The sequence below is a fragment of the Trichosurus vulpecula genome, chromosome 4, assembly GCF_011100635.1.
Source record: "Trichosurus vulpecula isolate mTriVul1 chromosome 4, mTriVul1.pri, whole genome shotgun sequence".
NCBI classification, from domain to species: Eukaryota; Metazoa; Chordata; class Mammalia; order Diprotodontia; family Phalangeridae; genus Trichosurus; species Trichosurus vulpecula.
In genome coordinates this window covers 337,790,165-337,814,556 of record NC_050576.1, presented here as the reverse complement: position 1 = coordinate 337,814,556, position 24,392 = coordinate 337,790,165, and the positions used below count along the sequence as shown (strand labels likewise).

Sequence of the window (24,392 nt, the reverse complement as noted above, 5' to 3'; positions counted from 1 at the left end):
GTACATATTTTTATTTTATGCATCTAAAAACATTATTCTGCAAAGAGTTCCATTCACTTCACCAGACTGCCAAAGGAGACCATGAAACATAAAAAGGTTAAGAACCCCTTCTTGATCTGGAATCCCCTTCTTCCCGACTCTCCATCAATCTCCAATTCCACGTGTTATAATCCTACTCATCTTTCATCTTTTTGATTTTGATTCTGTCACTTCCATTGCCAATAGATTTCTGTGGATTTCCAATTCATTTGTTTCTTCTACTTTGGGCATGGGAGAAAAAATAAAGAAGAGGTGGGGAGGGGGTGGGGTGTGTGTGTTGAAGGGAGGTGCTTTTGTTGTTCAGGTGTTTTCAGTCATGTCTGGCAAAGATGCTGGAATGGTTTGCCACTTACTTTCCTAGGTTGTTTTATAGATGAGGAAAATGAGGCAAACAAGGTTAGGTGACTTGCCCAGGGTCACGCAGCTAGTAAGTGTCTGAGGCCAGATTTGAATTCAAGAAGAGGAGTCTTCCTGACTCCAGGCCTGGTATCCTATGCACTGTGCCACCTAAATGCCCGAGGGGAGGTGCTACAGATGTGGAATGTTGCATGCATTTTCAGATGAGGTCACTGTATTGTTGGTTTTTCCTAATTGTTCTATACTTTGTTATAAGAGATCTCTCATTTAATGGTGGTAATACACAAATGTTTGTAAGATAAAAAACAAAACATATCAATAAAACAAAAACAAAAAAGAAAGAAACCAGAAGGCCAAGCTTTAAAGAACCATCAGTAAAAAAAATTGGAATCTGCATAAGAACCTTTACTGGGAGAAAAGCTTTAGCACACAAACTTCATAACATCTATTGGCACTCGGCTCAGAAATATCCTTTGCCTACATTTCTGTTCCAGAGAAGTAAGGTTGATGAGTTGGGTTCCAGGTTCCAGATAGATGACATGTAATATTGCATGTGTACATGTCATCTCCCCAGATAAACCTGTAAGTTGCCTCAAGGACATAGACCATGTTACTCTTTTTTGAATTTTTTTTTTTAATTCTCGGCTATCTCTGTTATACTGATTGGCAGAAACTGAGCCTGTGATTTCACTAATACACAGAACTCCTGGTAAAGAACTTCTCCCCTCAAAAGGTGCAGGACAGAATCTTTTCTGCACATAGGGTCCTCTTTTTGTTGTTGTCTTAGAGACTAGATATCCCTACCTCATCCAGGCTGGAAGGGCAGTGGCCGCTCACAGGCCTGATCCCAATAGTGATCAATACATATAGTAAGTAATGAGCAGGAAGCTTAACCTGCCCCATTTTTCTGATCTGAGCCTGTTCACCCTTTCTTCAGTAGCTTAGAGACCCTCTGCTCCTAGAGGGTCCCCACATTGGTGCCATACTTAGCATGGACATCCCATGGGCTTTATCCCTGCTGCAGCTCAGAACTAAAGCAATCAACTACCCTTGGCCTCCCTGAGCAGCAGGGAATTCACCACTATGCCTGGCAATTTATCATCTTAAAAGAATGACTCAGGGCCCTGAGAGGACAGGTGAATTATCCAGGCTCACACAGCCAGTATGTGTCAGAGGCAGACTGGAATCTAGTACTTCCTGGTTCTAAGGCCAACTCTCTAAAGATTACACTCCATGGCTTCTAAATTTATAGTCACTATAAATAAATGCTGGAAACCTAGGCCCAGGTAATCCTGGAGAATAGAAATACCTATGCATTTTCATCACAGATGTTTTTCAGAATCTAGAGCCGCTACGATCCTGGCACTGTGTGTATGGGCAGGCGCCTTTAACTACCTTCTTTACCTAAAAATAAATCAGGTCAACCCCTCCAGTCCTGATAACTTTCATCTAATTCCAATCATCCCTTCCTTCTGACCCAGACTCTCAGAATGCATATTATGCATTTTTTGGTATTTGTACTATTGTTTTAGTTGGTGTTAAATGATTTACCTTATTCTAACTACTCTTATCTGACATCCTAGAAGGCAACACTGTGCCTTAGATAGAATTTCAACTTCTAGTTACTTAAGTTTCAGCCAAAGACAGTCACTAGAATGCACCCTTCTCATAATTCAGGTTATTATTGTAAAAACAGCTTTCATTCTCCTACATTTTTGCTTCTCTATGACCCATGGTCTTTCTTAATTTCATTAGATATCACAGGTCAAGTTCTAGACTTATAATAGTACAACTGAAATTTTTAATTCCAGAAACATACATTATACAGGTGTTAATTTATGTAGGAAGAACAAGATGTCAGCAAACTTGAGAAAGCAAAAAGTAGATCATTCTTTAAAAGTAAAAGAAAAACAAACCCTAGATCTGAGCTATCCATATGGCATATTATTACTTATTAAAATCTGACTTGGCATGTTAAATAGAATTTCTGAAGCATATAGTTATAATTCATCGTTGTTCTCCTACCTTTTCCTCCAAAACTTATCTCAAACAATATGTCTACTTCAAAAAAAATACAGAGTTTTAAAACAAATTTTGCCCATAAAGTGGAAATATATTGATGAGATTCTACAGATTTTTATAATTCATCATTCTGGACTATTAGTGATAAACTAGCCACAAACATCAGCAAGAGAGACATGGGCAATAAGCTAGAGGTTTAAAATTTCTACAGTGGTTTCATAAGAAACCTATAAATGTCATAAGTGTAGTCTGGAAAGAATTAAGAAAACCATGGATGACAGTTTGGATACCAGCAAAAAATAAAAAAAATTAATATATTGCAAGAGAGCTCACTTTTTCCCTTTTGCCAATGGAAATTGTGGATAAGAACATTTCCATTAAAAAATTGTTTTAAAAGTTTTCCTTTATTGCAACAGAAGGAAAGTAATGGCTAATAGAAACATTTATGCAACATACCTGTTTCGTTGTTGTATCCCTGACTGAGAAGGAGAGGGGGATTGCGTTCGAGGTGCTGGGGAAGGTGCTGACAATAAAGGTCCCGTCCGTACAGAACCGACAGAAGAAGGTACCAAACTGGAAGATGGAGTTCGCATGTAAGCACGGTTGGATGTGGACACAATTTGTGGAGGTGGACGACTGAAGTCTTGCACAGATGAAGAAGTGGGAAACCCTGTGGACTGATTCATCCAAGGGGCATGTCTCCATGAATTTGATCTGGGGGACTCTAGATTATCTAGAGATTCACCTCTGAAACACAAACAAGACAAATCTACTATACCCCAACATACTCAGTTTTAAAATGAAGTGATAGTTTCAAAAGTCACTACAAACCATTAAAACTTTAATTTTAGTTTATATAATAAATAATACATAAGTAAAAATAAGTAATAAAAATTTACTAATTTTACTGGGTGTTGCACATTTGAGTACTTAGTTCATAGCTCAGCTCAATCATTTTTTCAGTCATGTCTGATTCTCTGGGAATGCAATTTGGGATTTTTCTTGGCAAAGATACTAGAGTGCTTTGCCATCTCCTTCTCCAGCTCATTTTACCAATGAGGGAACTGAGGCAAATAGGGTTAAGTGACTTGTCCAGGATCACACTGCTAGTAAGTATCTGAGGCTGGATTTGAACTCAGGAAAAGGAGTCTTTCTGCTCCAAGTCTGGCAATCTATCCACAACCCCACCTAGACCACACGTACAAGTAAAATTTATCTTTATCTTTATGATGAAAAGGTAAGAAAAATTTTAATCAACTATTTTTTAATGAACATTCATTTCAGTCATAATTGATTCCTCTAAAGATTTAAGTACCAGAGGGCCAAGTAAAAAGGATTAGATTAATATTGGGGAACAAGGGAGAAAACAATCTATGGTTCTTCAATAAAAGTATCCATATATATCTTTGAATATCTCTGCCAATATGATATACTGTGAAAACCCGATACACAAAAATCCCAAACTTACAAAACAGAAAAATGAGGATATTCATATAGCAGGACAATTTGCTACAGGCTTCATTTAATAATAATTACCCTAATTTAATTTACAAAAGTATGGGTCATGCACAACTCTGATGCACCCCTCTAAACTGTAGAGAGATTTATTTGTATTCATACTCTTCTATGAACAACATAAATTCTAAACATGGATTGTTAAAACAGTCATCAAAAACCTAAAATAAAATAGCTAGGACATTTGAGCAGACTCAAGTGTATCCAATTAAGTCAAATCTTTAATGCCTAAAACTAAATTAACATTCTGACCTAATTGCCTTCATTAAGATTTTTTTTAATGTATAAAATATATATTCATACCACGGAATCTTCACCATAAAAGTGAAGCTTATAAATTAATTACTAACTCACCACCAATAAACAAACAAATGATGAACCAACTGCAATAGAATATAAGCCAAAAAGTCATTTTAGGCCCAGAAGAAAAGCAGAATTATTTGGAGGGGGAAGAGAGAAAGAGGAAGAGAAGGAGGAAGAAGAGGAGGAAGAGTTTATATAGTACTCTGAATTTTGCAAACTACTTTACAAATATTACCTCATTTTCTCCTCACAACAAACCCTTGAAGTTGGGTACTATTATTTTTTTTTGAGGGGGGAAAGCGGGGCAATTGGGATTAAGTGACTTGCCCAAGGTCACACAGCTGGTAAGTGTGTCAAGTGTCTGAGGCCAAATTTGAACTCAGCTCCTCCTGACTCCAGGGCCGGTGCTCTACTCACTGCACCACCTAGCTGCCCCCTGGATACTATTCCATCATTTTTCAGCTATATCTAATTCTTCATGACCTCATTTGGAGTTTTCTTGGCAAAGATACTGGAGTGGTTTGCCATTCCCTTCTCCAGCTCATTTTAAAGTTGAGGAAACTGAGGCAAATGGAGTTAAGTGACTTGCCTAGGGTCACACAGCTAAGTAAGTGGCTGAGGCCTGATGTGAAATCCTGTCTTCTTGACTCCAAGTTCAGTGCTCTATCCACTGGGCCACCTAACTTTCCTCATGGAATTGTAAAAAGGAACAAGGAACAAAGGCAAGTGATCATTGAGCTCCTAAACAGCCCAGAGGCCTGGAAGCTAAATATTTCCTGGCTGAAATGTAAAAGTAAAGCATTAGTAGTATCAGCACAGCTCATACCTTCTCATGATGCCAGGCAGGCAGATGGGCTCCTTGGTGACACTGGAACTCCGTTGTCTGATCCAGCTGTTGTCATTGTGGAGGGAGGTCTTCTTCCTCATTTCCTGAAGGATCTGCTGCCTCTCCATCTCAGCTTCTGACGTGGCCTGCTCTTTTCGAGAACCTTTCTGTGAATAGCCTGCATTCCCAATCCGATCCAAATATTTGCTACTCCCTAGATTGAAAAGACATCAAGAATGTCAGAAACAGAAAATAAAATTTCAGTCAGGGGCGGAGATAAAAAGCTATAAAATTCAAGGTGCCAAATGTGAGGTAATTTGCATGTTTTAACATCAGTTCTGGCATATGATACTAGAGGAAAGTGACTAAATTTCTTTTATTGCTGTAGTATCTAATTCAAAAGAAAGTGATACTACCCAGGGCATGCAAGAAAGGAAAGGAACACAACCACCAGAGAGAGATAGTAAAACACACCATTTTGATTTTGGCCACCTTCAAGTTCTATCATGCAAAATAGTCTTTTGCCAGGTAATGCTTCCTGTGCCATCCAACAATAACAAAAAGAAGCAGAGATTGTTCACAAATATAGGGCATTTAATAGTTTAAAATTGACTTTCCTCAAAACAACTTCATGAGTTTAGTAATTCTGCTATTAAAGATAAAGAAATTGAGACTCTTCAGAGGTTGAGGGACTTTCTAGAGGTCACAAAGCTAGGAAGTTACAACGTGAAGTTGGAGGCTTGGACTGAATCCTGTGCTCTTTTTATTCTACAAAGATTACCAAGTGTCTAGTGCACCTAATGCTCTGTGTTGTGCCCGGCACTATATATATAGTCCCAGCCCTCAAAGAAGTTTTCAATCTGGCTATGAGACAAGCAAATACTAAGCATATCCACATCAAGCCTGCATCACTCTGTGTAAGTTCCTAAGGTTAGTCAAATTCAACAACAAAACCTGACCAAGCTATAAGAAATTAAAAAGTTTACTGATGGCACGGTGGTTTGTTCATTATATGACAGCCTAGATAGTAGGACAGGGATCCAATTATTCACAAACAAATGTTTCATGTTCCCTTATTTCAGAGATGAAATCATTTACATATAGCTTGTAATTAGATATATTAATTACAATTTGGCTCACCAATGTTTCTCATAAGCCAGAGATCATTAGGTGGGATTATTAATAATTTGAAACAAGTGATTCTAAAACTTTCAAGCTACATTTTCACTTTTATTAAGCTCAGAAAGTTTCATTAAGAATTTTTCTCCTTTCCATCTCCAGATTCAGTTTTTCTCTCTTTATAGTTTTCCTCCAATTTAGTTCTTAGTTCATCTTCTTGCAAACAATGCGAAATGCACCCAATAGTTGCTCACAGAATCCTATTTTTAGGTTTGTGCAAAGCAACAGTATAATATAAATTTTATCAGATGTAAAAAACATTCCCATTCGAAAGTCACCTTACTGCTATCAGAAATGGAATCCATCAAAAAACCCAGAAGCAATGTGGCAAAAGGGGAAAAATTAGGTGGCAAAGTCAGAAGCCTGGGGAAATAGCCCACCTGCTTAGAGAAGCTGTTAACATTGTAAAGTGAGGATAATATTTGTGCTACTCAATTCAAAGGGGTTGTTATAAATAAATCCTTTTTGAACACTAAAATGTTACAAAAATGTGAGCATATACATATGTTATATAGAAAATAAATACATACACACACATATGTACATATAGATAGATTTCTGTTATTACTGTTACTATTATCTCATTCTCTTTTTTCAATGGGGTTCACATACAAACAGTTCTGGGAGAAGTAACTATCCTGTTTATTCTTTTAGATTTAATGTTCAGTGGACTTGGCAAAGGAGAGTAAAATAACTTCTTTTTGTAGGTGAATAAAAATCTTAGTGTGTAAACATCCTCTCTAAATTCACCAAAAACATCTTCCATTACAGACTGGACCACAATGTATATAGAATATATCCATGGTAGGTCTCACAGAGGAGGAGAAGAAATATGGAGAAACAGAAATGTTTTAGAAAGAATTTAAGTTAATGAATCAAAAAACAGAAACCATACTTGTGAACTTTGACTCCTAACTTTAGAAATGGCCTTAGTCATGATGTTTGATACCACAAAGTAATTTTATTTTTAAGAATTTTTTAAAACTTACCATTTCTACTTGTGGGGTGATCCAATTCAGTGGTAGACCTTGATTTATTCCTAAAATATAAAAAATTCCTAAAATATACATAAAATATAAAAAATATATTGAAGCAGTTTTGATATAAATATGTATATTTAATGTAAATGTGCCTTTATGATTAAAAGGAAAGATCTATTCATACTTAAGAAATTTATAAAACTAAAGATGCAACATTCTAAACCATTGATCTTTCGTTCCTTTTTCCAAATGACAGTTACTGTTACTTCTTCTGAACTGAACCTTCTATGTGTGATACTTGAATTAGTAAAGAGTAACTCATAAAAACTCTAAATATAGAGAACTTCTACATGATAATGGTGAAAACAAATTCATGTAAGCACTTACTCTAGAGTTTTACAATGGTTAGCACAATATTTTTTAGGTTATTTTTGCACATCCATTTTCTCCCTAAAATGAAAATGACTGTTTCCATTATTCAAACTCATGAAGTTTATATAAAGAAACTTTCGTTAAGATTCCTACAAAGGTATTTTCCCAATATCCAATCAATACTCTTGAAATAAGTTATATCAACTCCTTCAGGCTAGAAGAGTATATACCATTTGCTGCTCTGAAGCAACAATATGGTAAATGGCATCCTAGAGCCCCAAAGAATCAATGTCATATCTTAAAGAACCTAACTTTTCAAAAGCATGTAGCTTGTGAATCTAAACCCAAACATGATTTATTCTCCCATTTCAACTATAAGAGGCAAGATTAAGCAACTTCAGATATTAAGGTTAATGGAGAAAATCTGCTATTTATCACATTGGAAGGATGAAAGTTCAATATTTCTGCCATTATGAAAACTTGGAGAGAATGTCACCCTATAGGTTAGCAACCCCACGTACTTGAATAGACAGATCAGAAAACTGGGTCTAAATTGTCTTAGATGCTAAATAAATGAAAAAGGCTACCTACTACTTATGGCCAAAAGTTATTATTATTTAGTACTTTAAAAATAATAATTTCATTAGCAAAAACCTGGCAAAACTCATTAAGATCTCCTTATCAAGATATATCATTCTTCCTGGAGATAAGACATTGCATCAAGATTCCTAATGCTACCAAGGTTACTGTCTTGGCATACTAATAAGTTTTCCCTAAGGTACTGAGTTACATGAGACAGACTTCTATAAATAAATCAATTCCTCGAGAAAGGCAATGTTCCTTTTACCATCTTTATATCCCATAAGATATATAAAGATACAAATATATGCAAATACATACATAAATATATGAACATATATACATGAATTGTGTGTATATCCATATAAACATATGTGTGAATGCATGTATATATGTGCATGTATATAAATGTATGCATGTGTGTATATGTATATAAATGTATATATATATATTACAGGGGAGGATAATTACAAAAAGGATCAGTCAATCACTTTCCTCATAGGTCCAATATCAATGTACCCCTACTCAATTCTCTCTTTTCTTTATGGTCAGCTCTGTGTCATAGTCAATCATGCAACAAATTATCAGTATGATTAAAGTCTTTGCTACCAGTTTTCACCAAAGGCAAAGAAAACTTAAGGCAGAAGCAGATTCAAAACCCACTGAAGATAATAGCTCCAAAGGGCTCACTAAAACATAGGTCTAGAGACTATAATAGACCTAACTGGCTTAATTTGGAAAAAAAAATTCATAAATACTATTTTAAGTTGACAATCAAATGTTTCACAGAGAAATTTTTAAGAAATGGTTTTCTAAATGTCTAGAATTTTTTCCCATCTCCCAAAATTTGACTTGGGGTTTCAAGCCAAACTGTCCTGAATAAATGCCATCGTTCCTTTCTCTGATGTCCATGTAGGATTTCTATTTTTAGGTAAACCCCACATATTTCTCACACCATACTTCTTGCTCAAAAAGTTAACTAGACTGTCAAACATTCCATTTATCTCACAAAGGACGAGGGACTGAGTTAATTCTACAAGGAGCTGAAACTGTGATTCCAAAAAGTCTGGCTCCTCCTTGAGAGATCAACTAAAGCCAAATTATTACCCTCCTGGCAGTAATTCGGTGTTTTACAAACCTGTCACTAGGAAGTAGATTTGTTGATTCATCTCCTCGCTTTGATACTTCAAAGGGATCAACAGGCCTAAAAGATAGAAAAGGAATTTTCTTAAATTTAAAATACTATGGTTAAAAGATTTTTTTCTACATTTGCAAGATAATAAATCCTACAAAAGTATAATATTCCCAGTGGCTATTGAGGAAAAAAAAGCAATTTATAGTATAAAGAATAAAGTATTTCAATCATAAAGATACCAAAGGTATTTTAAAAAGCTAAATTCTGAGTCTTTCAGTAGCATCTTCATGATTCCAGGTTAGATGAGGTCTAAACTGAGGTATCAGCAAGAACTTTCAAGTAGCTTTTATGTTTGTTTTTTAGACTTCCTTTTGGAAATTCTGAAGGTAAAAATTCAAAGAGTATTCTTTCCCATATAAAAGAGAATTAAGATGGAAACACACTACTTTGTAGTTTAACCAACACAATCCACAAGTCAGGGTTGAAATCCTGGATTTCTTGTTTACTAGCCTCATGACCTATCATTTTACTTTTTTGAGACAGTTTCCTCACCTGTAATATAACATGGTTGGACTAAATGATTTCCGAGGTCTCTTCCAGCTCAAAATTCCAGGTCCCTAAGTTTCAAGTACTCTCTATTTTTTGCAGGAAACCTTGGTGGGGCAGGGGCAATTAATCTTGTAAAAGGCTTAGAGCTATTCACGGAGAAGAAACTCTATGGAAACTTGAGCCATTTACGAAATCATAGAACATGAAAATATCAGAATGATAACAATTTACACAGCATTTTAAGGCTTATAATGCACTTTACAAACATTATCTCATTTGATCTTCATAACCAAGCTAGCTATCATCATCTCCATTTTACAAATAAGGAAACTGAGGCAGGCAAAAGTTAAGTGACTTGCCCAGGTTTCCTATTGCCTCTACGATAAAATATAAATTCCTCTGTTTTGTCTACAAAGCCCTCTTCAACCTGGCCTCAATTATCTTTCCATCCTCACTAGACATATATAGCCAGTAAGTGTCTGGGGCAGGATTTGAAATTAGAACTTCCTTATTCAGAGTCCAACACTCTCTCCAATGTGTCACTTAGTTGCATCACTTCAAAATATTTTTAAAAACATGAGTCAAAAATGCAAATATTTATGCTTCAAAATAAATTTGGTCTTTGATTTCCTGAAAGAATTGTACATTAACAAATGAGGTCACTAGAATGAGTCCAGGTAAGAGCTAGAGGAGGTGAAGTATCATGGTGGAAATAGGAATGAGGAGGAGACAGGTACGACAGATTTGGGGGACAGAATCAGTGAGACTTGAAGGCTACACAAATGTACAGGCTAAAAGGGAGAAAGGACTATCATGGCTAGGAAAAAGGGTTTTAGTAAAAATAGGGAAGTTGGGAAGTAGAAAATATTTGGTTAGGGAGACACAGAGAAGATAACAATGGTTTCCTATTGCCTCTACAATAAATAGAAACCCCTCTGTTTTGTTTATAAAGCCCTCTTCGACCTGGCCCCCATTTATCATTCCAGCCTCACTAGACATCACTGACGCAAATAACACTCCAAGATCCAGCCAAACCCACCTTGTCTTTGCTCTTCATGCATGACATTCCCCTTCCTGTCTGGTGCTTTAGCAATGGCCGTTCCACACACCTGGAAAGCACTCCCTCATTGCCTCAGAGAGTCTCTCTTTTCTTTTTAGACAAAGCTTAGGTGCCAAGTTCTTCATAAAGCTCTTCCTGATTTCCCTAATTGCTAGGGTCTACCAAATTACCTTATTTTTAACAAATATGCATATAGGTATAGATATAGATATAGATATATATATGTACGTATTTTTCAATTTATATTTCTGTTGTATATATTTTATATGTAATTGTTTTCTTCTCCTTTAGGATACAAGACCCTTGCAAATAAATTTATTATTTTTGTATCCCTAGTACCTAGCACAGTATCTGGCACAAAGCAGGTGCTCGATACTTGGCAACTGAATTGATATCATATTGCTTGCTTTCTAATGAGTGGGGGAGGAGCCGGAGGGAGGAAAAGAATTTGGAACTCAATTTTTTTAATTGAATGTTAAAAACAAATAAAACTAATTTAAAAACAAAACCAAAACAGTGGGTAACAAGGCATTTGGCTGTGGAAATATTGAGTTTAAGGTGAAAACGGGACATTTAAATGGAGATATTTTCGCATATGTATGCATATACATCTATGAATGTATGTATATGTGTAAGCACACATATACATACATATGTTTATATATAGAAATGATAAATTATATATAGAAATGATAAATTAATCATATATATGACAAATTGGCGCCAGGTCACAGGGGGCTTTATAAACAAAACAGAGGGGCTATATATATATATAGGTCTGGAGCTCAGAAGACAAGTTCAGGCTAGAGATTCCTATTTGTGAGTAAGTCCTATCTCAGAAGTGATGGTTGAAGCTGTGGATGAGTTTGCCATGGGAGAAAGCGCAGACAGAGAAGAGATGTGAGGACAAAACTTTGTTCAAAAGCATAAATAAATGAGATGGTGTCCTCTTTCTTGATAGAATCCTGGGGCAGCTGTGTGCTTGAGTCAAAACAAGTCATTTTCAAATTATGTGTTACAGACTATAAACAGGCCTATAATTGCAACCATAAGCTAACAACAGATATGTCTGATTCAGACGAGTAGAAAAAATACAAGTGCACTTTGGCTATGCCACCAACCTTTTATACTGATATATCTGCACAGAAGTTTCTTTCTCTTTCTCTGCCCACCGCTTCTGCTCCTCTATCTCTGCCCGCCGCCTCTGCTCCTCTTTTTCTGCCCGCCGCCTCTGCTCCTCTATCTCTGCCCGTCGCCTCTGCTCCTCTATCTCTGCCCGTCGCTTCTGCTCCTCTATCTCTGCCCGTCGCTTCTGCTCTGCCTCTTCCTCCAGTTCCTTTATTTTTCTTTCTTTCTCAAGCAGAAGTTGTTCTTCTAATTTTCTTTTTTGTTCTTCATGACGGAGTCTTTCTTCCTCCTCTGTTCTGTCTTTTTCCCTGTCTGAAGGATAAATTTCTTCTCTCCAATTTGTTTCCCAGTTGGCAACAGTAGGCTCACGGGAGGTGAGAAAAACGCTATTTGAGTTTAATACCATCTGTTCCTATATAAAAAGGGGAAAAATAAGCAGAGAGAGAGAGAGAGACATGCATATGTGTGTGTCAATAGACACAGAATGCGGACATTTGTTAGCATTTATTTTAGATGGTGTTCATCCTATCCCTGAGCTGGTAACTACTTCTAAAAAAACATCAAAAGAAAAACATTGACACATGAAAACACGTGGACACTTCAGCTCTAATAAAGAGAGAAGATGCATAATTTTAGATTCTTTCAAAGTAACTTTTTAAAAGATGCAGACCTTTCTGCTATTTTATTACTCTACTTACAAAGCAGTTAGAAGAAGAAAAGCTTAATGATCAAGCAGAATATTGGCTGCATATCAAAGTTCGTCTTTGAAAGGAACTGCATAGGCAAACCCTTTTGAGAGACTGGCCAAATAGAGGATTTCTTTTCCTAGACTCCATTGCATCCGTGAAATGAAGGGACAGCAAAGGGGAAGGCATACGCCAAAGCTACCTCATCTAAGAACTTGGAGTTCTCTTTCTCGGCCTCTTGTTGAGCTCTCTGCCATTCTTCCCTCAGCTTTTCCTGTTCACGTTGATACTTTTCCTATCAAGAAAGGCAGAGTGTTAATCACCAAAAAAAGATGCTTTTATGCTTAAATTACTGGCTTTTCAAGTTAGCTGTGGTTTACACGTAATGTTTCACTTGGTAGAGAGTTCTTCCTTTTTAAACTTAACCTATCACACATTAAACCCAGAGACATCAAATTTCCTAGGTTCCATTAAAATAGACAATGAGGTGCTACCGAGATTTTTTTTTAACCTTTCATTATTACTGTTTTAAATTCATTAAAAATTATCTACCTAAAAATAACTGGAGAACTTTGTCAGACAGGATAAGATAAAGAAAATTTAGCATTTCACGGACAATGGAAGATCAAGCAAAGTTTAAGTATGGACTTGTTTTGTTTTTTAAAGGTACACGACTTGACCTTTTCTGAATACATATGGAGAGCATCACCTAGTACAACCGAAAAAGCTGTACTGCCTAAAACCTTCTCAACATTACAAAGTTATCTCTCTTTAAGATAGGGAGGTCAATAAATACATTCAATGCAAGTATATTTCCATATCTCTTTATTTAGTCCTAGTATTTCTCCTGAGCACCATCTTCATATCTCCAACTGCCTTTTGGACACCTCATACAGGATGATTCATCCACAGGCATTTCAAACTCAATGTGACTAAAACAAAATTCTGTCCTTTTCTGAATTTCACTATTACTTTGGGGGCACCAACATTCTCCCACCCACACCACGTTCACAACTTTATTGTCATCCTTGGATACTTGTTTTCACTCCCCTCATATAACCAATCAGTTACCAAATCTAGTCATTTCTACCTTCACAGCACCTTTCATATATGGCCTTTTCTCTCCATTCACAATCACCACCATAATTCACGACTTCTATCACCTTTCTCCTAAACTACAGAATAGCCTCCTCATTGGTTTCCCTGCCTCAAGTCCATCCCCATTCTATTCCATTTTCAACACGACTGACAAAGTGATTTTCCTGAAGTGACCTCTATCATCTTTCCTACTCAATAAACTCCAATGGTGCCCTGCTACTCATAGGATCAACTATAAAGTCTTTTATTTCACATTTAAAGTTCTTCACAATCTGGTCTCCTCCTACATTTTCATTCTTCTTAAATTTTACTTCTCTCCAAGTATGATATAATCATACTATACTATAACTATATTTCATTTACTAGCCATTTCTCACACACCAGACTCCTTTAGTGGTCTTCTATTTCTTCATACTGACGGGCCCCATGATGCCATCTATGGCTATCTATGGCTTCAGGAGTAAGCCCTAATGCCACTTTTCATGGTCACCTCCCTATCCCTCAGCTATTATAGCTTTCCTCTCTAAGGTTTCATTCATCTACTTTATTAATTTTAAATGTATCTATCTATTCACATTTTGTCTCCTCCATTAGAATGAAAACTCCTTGAGGGAAGAGACTGTTTTTCTTTCTTTTTTTTTTGTTGTTGTTGTATCCCTGGCACTTAACACAGAGTAAGCACTTAATGAATGATTAATAATTAATTGATTTATTCCTTCATTTAGAACCAAACTCAACAGAAAGTTTTTCAGCTATGTCACTACCTTATGGATTTAATAAGATTTTCTTTCATCCTCTTTCATTTTCATTGGTATCCTTTGTTTTTGAATCATTTCCCAGATGTAATCCCCTCCCCTTGTCTAACCTGAGAGCATCCCTTGTAACAAAGAATAAAAAAGAAAAAGAAAATGAGGGCTGGAGGGTACAAGGGAACAGTTGCGTAAAACTATCTAACATATTCACAGAGTTTGCCAGTACATGCAGTGTTCTGCATCCATGGCAACCCATTTCCTTCAATGAAGAGTGTATTTTATTATCTCTTCTCTAAAATTAAGCTTCATCACTCTTCTTTTTTTCCTTTTTAAATAATCACTTTTTAGCAATGCCTTTGAATACATTGTAAGATTGACCAGGTAAAGATAATTAATAGGCAATATTTAGGTTCTAATCATTTGTATAATTCATCTTTACCTGCAACAAACGGTCCTGTTCTTTCTGCCATTTTTCCTGCCGTTTCCTCTCTTCCTCTTGATCCCAAGCCCAGCGACTTGGAGCATTGATGGTTGGAACTGGAAGCTAATATTTCACAAGACAGTCAGTAGGGAAAGGGGGGAAATATATAACTTATGAAATTAATTTGGATAGGTGAAATACCAAACTGTACCCACGAAGATGCAAGATTATAATTTATAGGCCTACCACACTTTTTTTTAGTACACACTAAATATTTTGTGAAGTTTTTAATTCATGGCTTTTAAAACCATTGATGTTTCAATTCACAAAGATAGTTTGCTAATACTTCTTGCAACTTATACCAAAGAATATCAGATATTTCTGCAAAGAAATTAGCAATCCCATCCACCAACATCATTTTATCTACTCCAATCCAACAAATAAATACTACTTACATCAGGCACCACAGAATCAGAACTTCCTGTATTATAATGGGAAAATACACTGTTAGAAATTTACTACTAATAAATTTTCCCTCCCCCAAAATGATATTATGGTATACCTTATGCACCAAATTCTGGGTTTTTTAGTGACACTGATTTTTTTATACCTATTTATTAGTAAGTTCCATGGACTAGTCATGTTTCAAGATATCAGTGAAAAAAGATAAAAGCAGTCCTTTTTAGTTTGACTTGTTGGTATATTCCTGAACTTACAAGGAAGATTTTCAATGTTCTCTCTTTCATAGACACAGCTTGCCTTACTACTGGAAGTTGTTTTTCTAGCACCTAAAATACTCAGATATATGGTATACTGCAATAAAAGTAATATTTTAGGTGCTTGCATTGATTTAAATTTCATTTTATAACCAAGACATAACCACTACAAATATAATCACTGTAGAGTGAATGTTTCATTTTCAATTCCCTTGCAGTGAAATATAAAGTTATAATCTTTATTTTGTTCTTTGTACTCTCCAGGTTAATACATATACATATGCATACATGTATACATCTACATATATATGAATGCTATGCTGATAAAATGAGAGAAAACATACCACAAACTATATTTTTTATGTTTTCTAAAACATCAGGTTTTATTAAATGAGTTAATGGGCATTTACAACTTGTTACATTAAAACAAAACTGTTTCAAAGTCTTAAAAAATCATCTCCTCTGAAAAATGTCTGTTAGAGAAAAGTATGCCAAAACTAAAATGAGAGAGTTAGTTGCTTTCTCCTGGCCAGTTGGGGTAAGGAGTGTAATATTTCAAGTTACTTTAGAAACATTGGTTTTTAGCGAAAGAATCAAACACACCAAGATGAGAGCACAAGTACAATTTACACATAGAGACTCAATAATAAAAGTCGCTTGAATTATTTTATTTATAGGTCAACAAGGAAGCTTAGAATGCACTGGAGAAGAAATGAATGCTCAATTCCATACTTAATATGTTCAAACCAAGAAAAATTACAAGTTGTCATCAAGCTAGTGTGTCAATATTTCAATACTCTTAAAAGTAAGAAGCAGTAACATTAGAAATCAGCAGCACATCCTGGTTTGAACGTACCACCACATTTCAGATGTTAGCTCTTATTTTTAAGTTCTCATAGACAACACAAAGTTGAGACATGACAGTTATTAAGGTAAAGTATTAGACAAATATGAAAATGTGAAAAAATACAGCATGCAGAGAGCAAAACAAAGGTGGCAGCTCCATAGGACTACACCAACATAGAGGATCTTTCAAAAATTCAAACTCCCATGCTTCCTGCTTCCATAATTGAGCTATTTTAAGTCACTTCCAAATTAACAGGTCAGCAAACAAGCACCAATCCCTTCTGGGACTCTCCTTTGGTGGGAAAAAAGTGCCCTCCAAACAAACTTGATCTTTACTGTTTAAGAACTTATCTCCAAAAAGAAAAATATATCTATATCAAAAATCCTTTAAAACTTAGAATCAAGTATATGTTGGTGTAATCTAACAGTGTGCATTATACAGGGAGCAGTCAGGCTTGAACAAAGTTCCTCATTTCTTACTGTTACCCAGTGGAAAGAAGTGTTGTGTTTTTGTTTTTTATTTCAACAGCATTTCAGTTTAGGAGGGGAAAAAAAGTTTTACAGGTATAAAAAGGACACACAAAGACCCATTACCACAAAGGTAGACCCATGAACTGTAAGAAAAACCTGACGACCCTGGGGAAAGAACGGAAATGAATTATGTTGCTTGGTCATAACAACAACAAATGACATTGAAGAGGCTTAGTACCCAGCACCACAGACCAGTTAGGAAGAAAATATAGTGGAAACAATTTCATGAAGGTACATGAATTGTTAGCTGTGTGGTTTACCTTGTTCAAAAAATTGTGATCGCCTTTTTAAGTTTTTCAAAGAAATAGGTTCAGATGCTAGTTGAAAAATGAAAAAAAAACAAATCAATATCATGTCTCACTCATTTTAATCTACAACCCATGGAAAATAAATAACATTTCATTAAATCTGACATCTGGCAGAGACCACCGAGGCCATCTTGCACACAGTACGCACTTAAGAAATGCTTGTGAAATGACTGATCTTGTCCAATCCCCTGGGACACATGAATTGTCTCTACCACATCACAGACACGTAGCCTCTGCCTTAATGCCTTCAGTGGTGAGGAGCTTCCTGCCTCATGAGGCAGTCACATCTTTCTTTTAAAACCACTAAAAAAAAAAACTGAAGGCAATGGAGGATATGGAATGCTTTAATGCACATACACAGATGTTTTTAGTAGGTTACTTAGCATTCAAATTAGTAAAAGTAGTAAACTGATTCAGTAACACATTTTACCAGAGGGATATAACATAGCTTTAGCTATGGCGTTCAAAGGGCCTAACACACAACTTAAAAGTCTCTCATTTTCCATCCATATTGAGTGTATTCTTACGGAAAATCTCATTTAAAAAAAAAAACATTGTGCATTGATGTATATCCATCTCCCCTATGCAAGAGCCCACTGTTAATAACAGAGCTACCTTCATGTACTCTATCTACTATAGCAAACCACTACCTAAGAAGGGAGAGGAAAGCAACCACATAGAAATACCAGAAATCAGAGGTGATCTCTAAATTTTGGGAGAGGGGAAGTTGGAATATGAAAATAAATGAAAAAAATTCAATTAAATTCTCCTGAAAACATATCAGTGTTTCTGAAAAGTCTAGATCCAGTTTCAAGATCTTATAGATATGATGAGGAAGATTAATTAAATTACAGAACAAGTAGAGTAAATTGTATTGCATTAGCTCCCATTGATTTTTCACATGGTCTTAGGGTAAACACTATTCCATCTGGATCAATCCAAAAGAACACAGATAATATTGTCACTTGATATTCATTGTCTAGTCGAAGGTTTTGGTCCTTTCTTTCTAAACATGAATTTTAAGGATGCACTAAAGATTCACTAAACTCCCTAAGGATTCATTAAACAGTAAAATCCAGCAATATCAGGCCTAAACCTAACAGAATCATGAACACAAAGGAAGTGATTTTTATAAAAATCTCCTCCAATAAATTATGCAATATAAAAACTCAAATTATAGTAATAGCTATTCAAGGCAATTTTTTCAAAAGACTATGTAAGAGGGAAGCGAGAAATATGGTTAATTTTTTAATTTACACAAAATTTTCAGGCCTGTGCATTTCATGTTCAAAGGTACCAAATTTAAGTATGTATCAAGGCAGACTGGTACCAATATGGTTCCAAGGTTAATAGCATGAAAAACATCTTCCCAATGATAATAGCTAGCATTTGTATGGCACCTGAAGGTTTGAAAACAAATTTTTGTGCCTTTACTCTCAGACTGTACCCAATTTATTTGGTGTTCATCTTGTTTGTACATAGTTGTTCGCATGATGTCTCTCCCTTTGGACTGTGAGCTCGATAGCAGGGAATATTTTGTGTTGTTTGTTCTTTGTAGACAGCAAGCACTTGATAAATGCTAGCTGACTAACTGATTTTACATATATTATCTCATTTGATGTCCAAAACAACCCTTTTGCAGATGAGAAAAGAAAGGCTGAGACAGGTTAAGTGACTTGCCCAGGGCCACACGATTATTAAGTATCCAAGGACAGATCTGAACTCACAAAAATGAATCTTCCTGACTATAGGCCTGGCGCTCTATCTACTGCTCCACCCAGCTGCCCCTCTACTAAAAATATCTCTCTTTAAAACAAAAAAAGGAGATTCATGACCCCTTTCAAAATCTGGGCTGAATATTTAGTTTAGCTCATATAGAAAAGGGATTAAGCTCCTTAATCTTTGTTTTCCCTTCTACTCAGAAAAGGCCATGGCCAGCATATGGAGATCCAGACCTTGCTGCCAATGCCCCAAGCACCATTCTAGAGCTAGTCAGCACTTAGTATAATTGAGCTCCCGTCCACCTGGTTGCAACTGGATCTGGGTGCTCCTGAACTGTTAGTTTCAACTTGCAGTAGGTCAGTTTTTATTTCATTCAAAGTTATTAATTTTTACAACAGTAGAATCTGAGTCCTACACCTGTTCCCTTCATAGAGATGGGTGATACCATGAGCATTTACCTTTGGGTTCATCAATAGAGCTGTTTTCGCCACTTATGCCATTTATTCCTTTTGTTTCAATATTCTGTAAAGGGAAGAGAAGGCAGTTCTTGTTATTTTCTCCAAATGGGTTTTAATAATGCATGAACCAAGTTAACATTGTTATTCCTATTAAGTGAAAACATTTTCCAAACAGGGAAGCTTGATGGCTATGGATGCAGGTTATTAAATGCAGTTGAATCTTGAATACCTTTCAGTATTCTATAACATTTGCTTAAGGATTAATGATTACCTGCACGAGTTGATGGTTTTAAGGTAAACCAGTCATATTTCTCCAGGAAACATTATAAGCATAATTACTATTCCAGTTCATTGGTTTGCATTAGTAATGAAGGTAAAAAATATATGTTTTATTTTCTCACAACACAGAAGGATAGCTAAACATTTCTAAGAGGGAATGTCCCAGAAAAATTATAATAATGCTCTCAAAACAAAGTTAAATGCATCTTTAACAGAAACGTTTCCATTTAAATGAAGCATCTAGATTCTCCATAAACAAAATATTCTTTTACTTTTGAAAACTCTACAATAATAACTGCTTCAAGAATTGAACAAATTTCTCATAAAATGATGTTTTCAAAAACTTAAAATTTAAATTCTCACTTTCACCTCACATGCAAAAAGACATCAAATGTTGCTATATATGTAAACATAGTCTGCATAAAATCAGGAAGCATTTTAGAGAACTTTTAAACTGCAGACATTCTTTAACATTTTCTTTCAATCTAGCTACCATCGAAAAGCATACAATAGAAAAAACATATTCTACAGCTCTCCTTAACACAACTCTCATATACGTGCATGTAAGAAAGTTGAAAGGTCGATGGAAAACACATAGCAACTCAGTTCTGGAATCTTCTGGCTTTTTATGTGATGCAAAGCCATCACATAAAAATACTTAATACTTTAAGTATCCCTAAAATATATGTTCAAGCTTACCACTGCATGGCATTCCTAAAACTTACAGGAAATAAAAGGCATTGTAATTTGGCCAAACATAAAAACAATACCCTTTTCAGTCCCAACTTTGTAACCCCTCTAATTTCTATTGGAGTTTCCCTTGATGTAACTAACCATTTCCCATCTCTCAAAAGTCAAACTTACAGAATTTTGAAGGCTTTCGGAGAAATCACTCTTTATTGAAAGGTCTGAAGCCTTGTCTGAATTGTAAACTCCAGAAGTTGCATCAATCCACTTGGTTTCAGGTGAACCTATAATTTTGGTAGCCATACTGGTGAGATTGAGGGTTTTATGCCGTATAAATGGCAGGGAAGGTTGGTCTTTGCCCCAGTCTGATTGGCACATCGAGATCAAGGAATGAGTATAGGTGAATGTCAAAGTGGAAAGAAGAATGTTACTAACAATACATTCAAAGAGGAAAAAAATGCAAACACAAAACTGAAAGACAACTCAGAAAGGAAGCGTAGAAATGTGTTAGGGCTTTCATAAGAAGACCACCTTCCCCAAAAGACCGGGTTAAATTAAAAAAAAAAACAAATCCCAAAACATACAAGCAAATTTACTGAAATATACTGTATGCCAAGATTTAGTATTAAATGATAAAATTATCATCAGAAATGGTCATAGCTGGGATTGAGATGAGGCAAATCATCCTCCTCAAAAAGGAGAAAATAAATGAGATCATGTAAATGAAATACCCTATAAACCTTAACAAGCTATACAAAATGTTAGTTACTACTGCTGCTGCTGCTGCTGCTGCTGCTGCTGCTACTACTACTATTACTACCACTACTACTACCAAAGGTCTGCACAGGTACCCAAATAACATTAAAAGGCTAGAGGAAGGGCTCCAGAACATTGGAGGTTCCCTATGAAGAATATATGGGAAGATATGAATAAGGAGTCATACAGAATGAGGCAGTGGGGTGGATAAGTGGCATTATGTAATACTGGAGGGAGTGACTGCATTGATGAGATCGTGTATCCACTAAATTATAATTGGAGTTGTGAATGGAAACACTCACATATTTCTTAAGAATCAAAAATAGGAATATAATCTGCCCTGTTTTCCTTTACAGATCCAAAAGTAGAATATATATATAAAATAGTAACAAATGCAGTATTCAGCACCTAATAAGTAATTATTGAAGAACTTCAAACACAAAGTCTTTCAATACATGAACTCAGTAGAATGTCTTGGATATGATAAGTTCAGTATATTTGCCAGTGAAGAAGTTTACAGACAACATACTAGACAACATTCCAACTCTTTCACATTATCTGTCATAAAACACTTTTTGTAAAACTGTTGCTGCAGTAAGTCAAGACCCTCAACCAAAGACCAAATACAAGCACATAATGCACACACACAACACATGCAACAAATAACTCCTCACCATTTTTTCCATAACGCCTGACATCTACAGCTAGGTTTCCAGTTTCTCGTGCATTAGCCATGATCTCTTCCCACTTATCTGTGTCCTTATTTGAAAATTTGGTGTTATTAACAGCAATAATTTCATCATCTACCTGTAGCTGAGACAATGCTGCTGGGCTACCTAAAAAAATTCAAAGTAAATTTAACATCAGTTTGAATGAGTGACACTTTTTGGTCAGCCAGCATATTCATTTCAGAAAAAAAAAAAGGTGAGGGGAGGTAACTATTGTGCTAGTTTCCAGGTGGAATATATGCAAACACAAAAAAGACTGGCAAAATGGAACTGCATAAAAAGTCTTGCAATAAATCAAAATAGTAAAACGAAATGAAAATTTTAGTGTTAACTATATACTATAAGACACTATAGGGTGTTCCATTTTTAGTACATATTTTGATTAAAAACAATTTAAAATTATAATGACAAGAAAACCTTAACTGGTCCATGAAAAAAAATCCATTTCATTGAAACACTGTAGTACATAATTTTTAAAAGTCATTTCCAAATGGAAAAATTTGGAAACATGCAAGATTGAGTTTCAAATTCTAATGCCAATATCATACCAGAACTAAACAAGATTAAATGTATCCACTTAAGAGTAATATTCTCCAACAATTAAAATTATTGCCTCCTATTAGTTACTTTTGAAAATTAAAGGACTACATCAATATTTTTTCACCAATGTCCACTGGAACTGGAATATCTGTTCCCTTTCCTACCCCAGGCCTCCCCCAAAATGCATATAATCAACTTCATTCAAATCTACGGAGGGTTAGTTCTGAGTTCAGATAATATTTTACAAAGGTCTTCCCCTACTCCAGCTAAACAAGTCCAGAAGCACCACTGGGCAAAAGGGAAGGTATTCTTCTTTGGGGAATTCTCAAGGATTTGTAGGGACATAGTAGTTACACCTACATGTAGTCCAAGTACCTATTATATAATTTAAAATTTAAAATATATGTAGGTAGGAAAAACATGGAGTTGGATTAGAAAAAATACTTCCTGAGTCTTCAATTGTTCTTCCATTAGTACTTGAGAATATAAAATTTCAAAAGCATCAGGCAAACATAAAGTTTTACAAATGATAAAAATTTAAGAGAATCTAGAAGGAAAAAACCTTTGCATAGGACAAGGGGAAGATATAAAAGGCGAAAGCATTCAATTCTGAAAACCAAGACATTTTGAGACCAAAAGAATATTGTCCTTTCCCTTCGTTGTTGCGCTTTTTTCACGTGCATTCTCTTGCTCTCTGAAATGCATTCATTTCAGTAGCTTTGTCGACACCCATTCTAAATACTAACTGAGAATTAAGTTCACAGTAAGGCTAAACTAGGAATTTACCTGCTTCAACTGACTGCACGAAGATTCCGGAAAAATCCCATCTTACTGTAAACCCAAAGTCAGCATCACTGTTTCCAGGGCTGTGGATCATAATGATTCTCATATCACTGAACTGATCCTGAAAATGAAACATGACACAATGAGATCAAGTGTCATCTGGCATCTACTCGAGGAAAGTCCATCCACTAAGTAAATAAGGAAGCTCGCAGAATACACTTTAATTATCTTAGGAGAAAATAAAAAGGAAACTAATTTTCTGTTTCTTCCACAAACTAGGTAAAACCTTCTTGTTTGTTGATTTATTACAGTTATGCAATTCAAATACCAGTGCATTTCTCTTTTATACCCAAAATAATACAAGAGGGTTTCCTCCCAATACCTATATCTTCACTGACAAAGCAAAGATTGAAAATATCGCTTTTCACCTAAATCCAATTCACTACCTAAATTCATTAGTTTGGCAATTAAGATCAAGATCAAGAACAGCCTTTTCTAAGTGATGATACCCTCTGCCTAAATTTCCCCATTCATAAGCCTAGAGAACCCTACGTAAAAATGGATATATTCAGATACACTGAAAAGAGTATTTATGAAATAGTATAAATTTTTGGAAGGTGGCTATGCAAATTAATGACATACTTATCTAAACATGGTACATGCATTTGGAGAAGATTTATGTATTTGTTCCCAACACTATCCTCAATACTTCAAAGATAAATCATGGTATTTCTCTCATCTACCTAATAAAACTGGTCACAAGCAACTTCAAAAAGTTTTACTCTAAGGGGACCTTTGTAAAACAGAGTTTGAGTAAAAGAAACAAAGATATTTAAAGCCACTCATCAATCAGGGAGCAAATTGTACATGTCCAGCTCCACAGGAAGGAGTCTAACAAAGGTCCTTATGTCCTTTAACCTCATCACAGGCACTGGAGGTCCCACCATATCAAAGAATACTATTGTAGGATCTGGAGTTGAGAAAGCATACTTAGATTTTGATTTAGAATCTTTATGTTGACACTCATTAGCTATGTG

General features: G+C 35.5%; 1 protein-coding gene across 5 annotated transcripts in view; it reads right to left on the bottom strand.

The window, feature by feature from the left end:
• LMO7 (LIM domain 7) overlaps positions 1-24,392 on the bottom strand; it is a 264,422-nt gene that overhangs the window by 7,281 nt on the left and 232,749 nt on the right. The window contains exons 19-32 of one of the 5 annotated variants that reach the window (XM_036756248.1): positions 23,359-23,476; positions 21,979-22,140; positions 20,726-20,913; positions 19,583-19,646; positions 17,355-17,411; positions 17,158-17,199; positions 15,457-15,482; positions 15,020-15,124; positions 12,933-13,025; positions 12,038-12,456; positions 9,311-9,376; positions 7,231-7,280; positions 5,063-5,276; positions 2,875-3,165 (exon numbers count right to left, since the gene is read on the bottom strand). In XM_036756248.1, coding sequence (XP_036612143.1) covers positions 2,875-3,165; positions 5,063-5,276; positions 7,231-7,280; positions 9,311-9,376; positions 12,038-12,456; positions 12,933-13,025; positions 15,020-15,124; positions 15,457-15,482; positions 17,158-17,199; positions 17,355-17,411; positions 19,583-19,646; positions 20,726-20,913; positions 21,979-22,140; positions 23,359-23,476 — 1,895 coding nt within the window. Of the gene's footprint in view, positions 1-2,874; positions 3,166-5,062; positions 5,277-7,230; positions 7,299-9,310; positions 9,377-12,037; positions 12,457-12,932; positions 13,026-15,019; positions 15,125-15,456; positions 15,483-17,157; positions 17,200-17,354; positions 17,412-19,582; positions 19,647-20,725; positions 20,914-21,978; positions 22,141-23,358; positions 23,477-24,392 lie in introns of all 5 variants that reach the window. The other 4 variants (XM_036756250.1, XM_036756252.1, XM_036756253.1 and 1 more) reach the window with 4 other exon arrangements.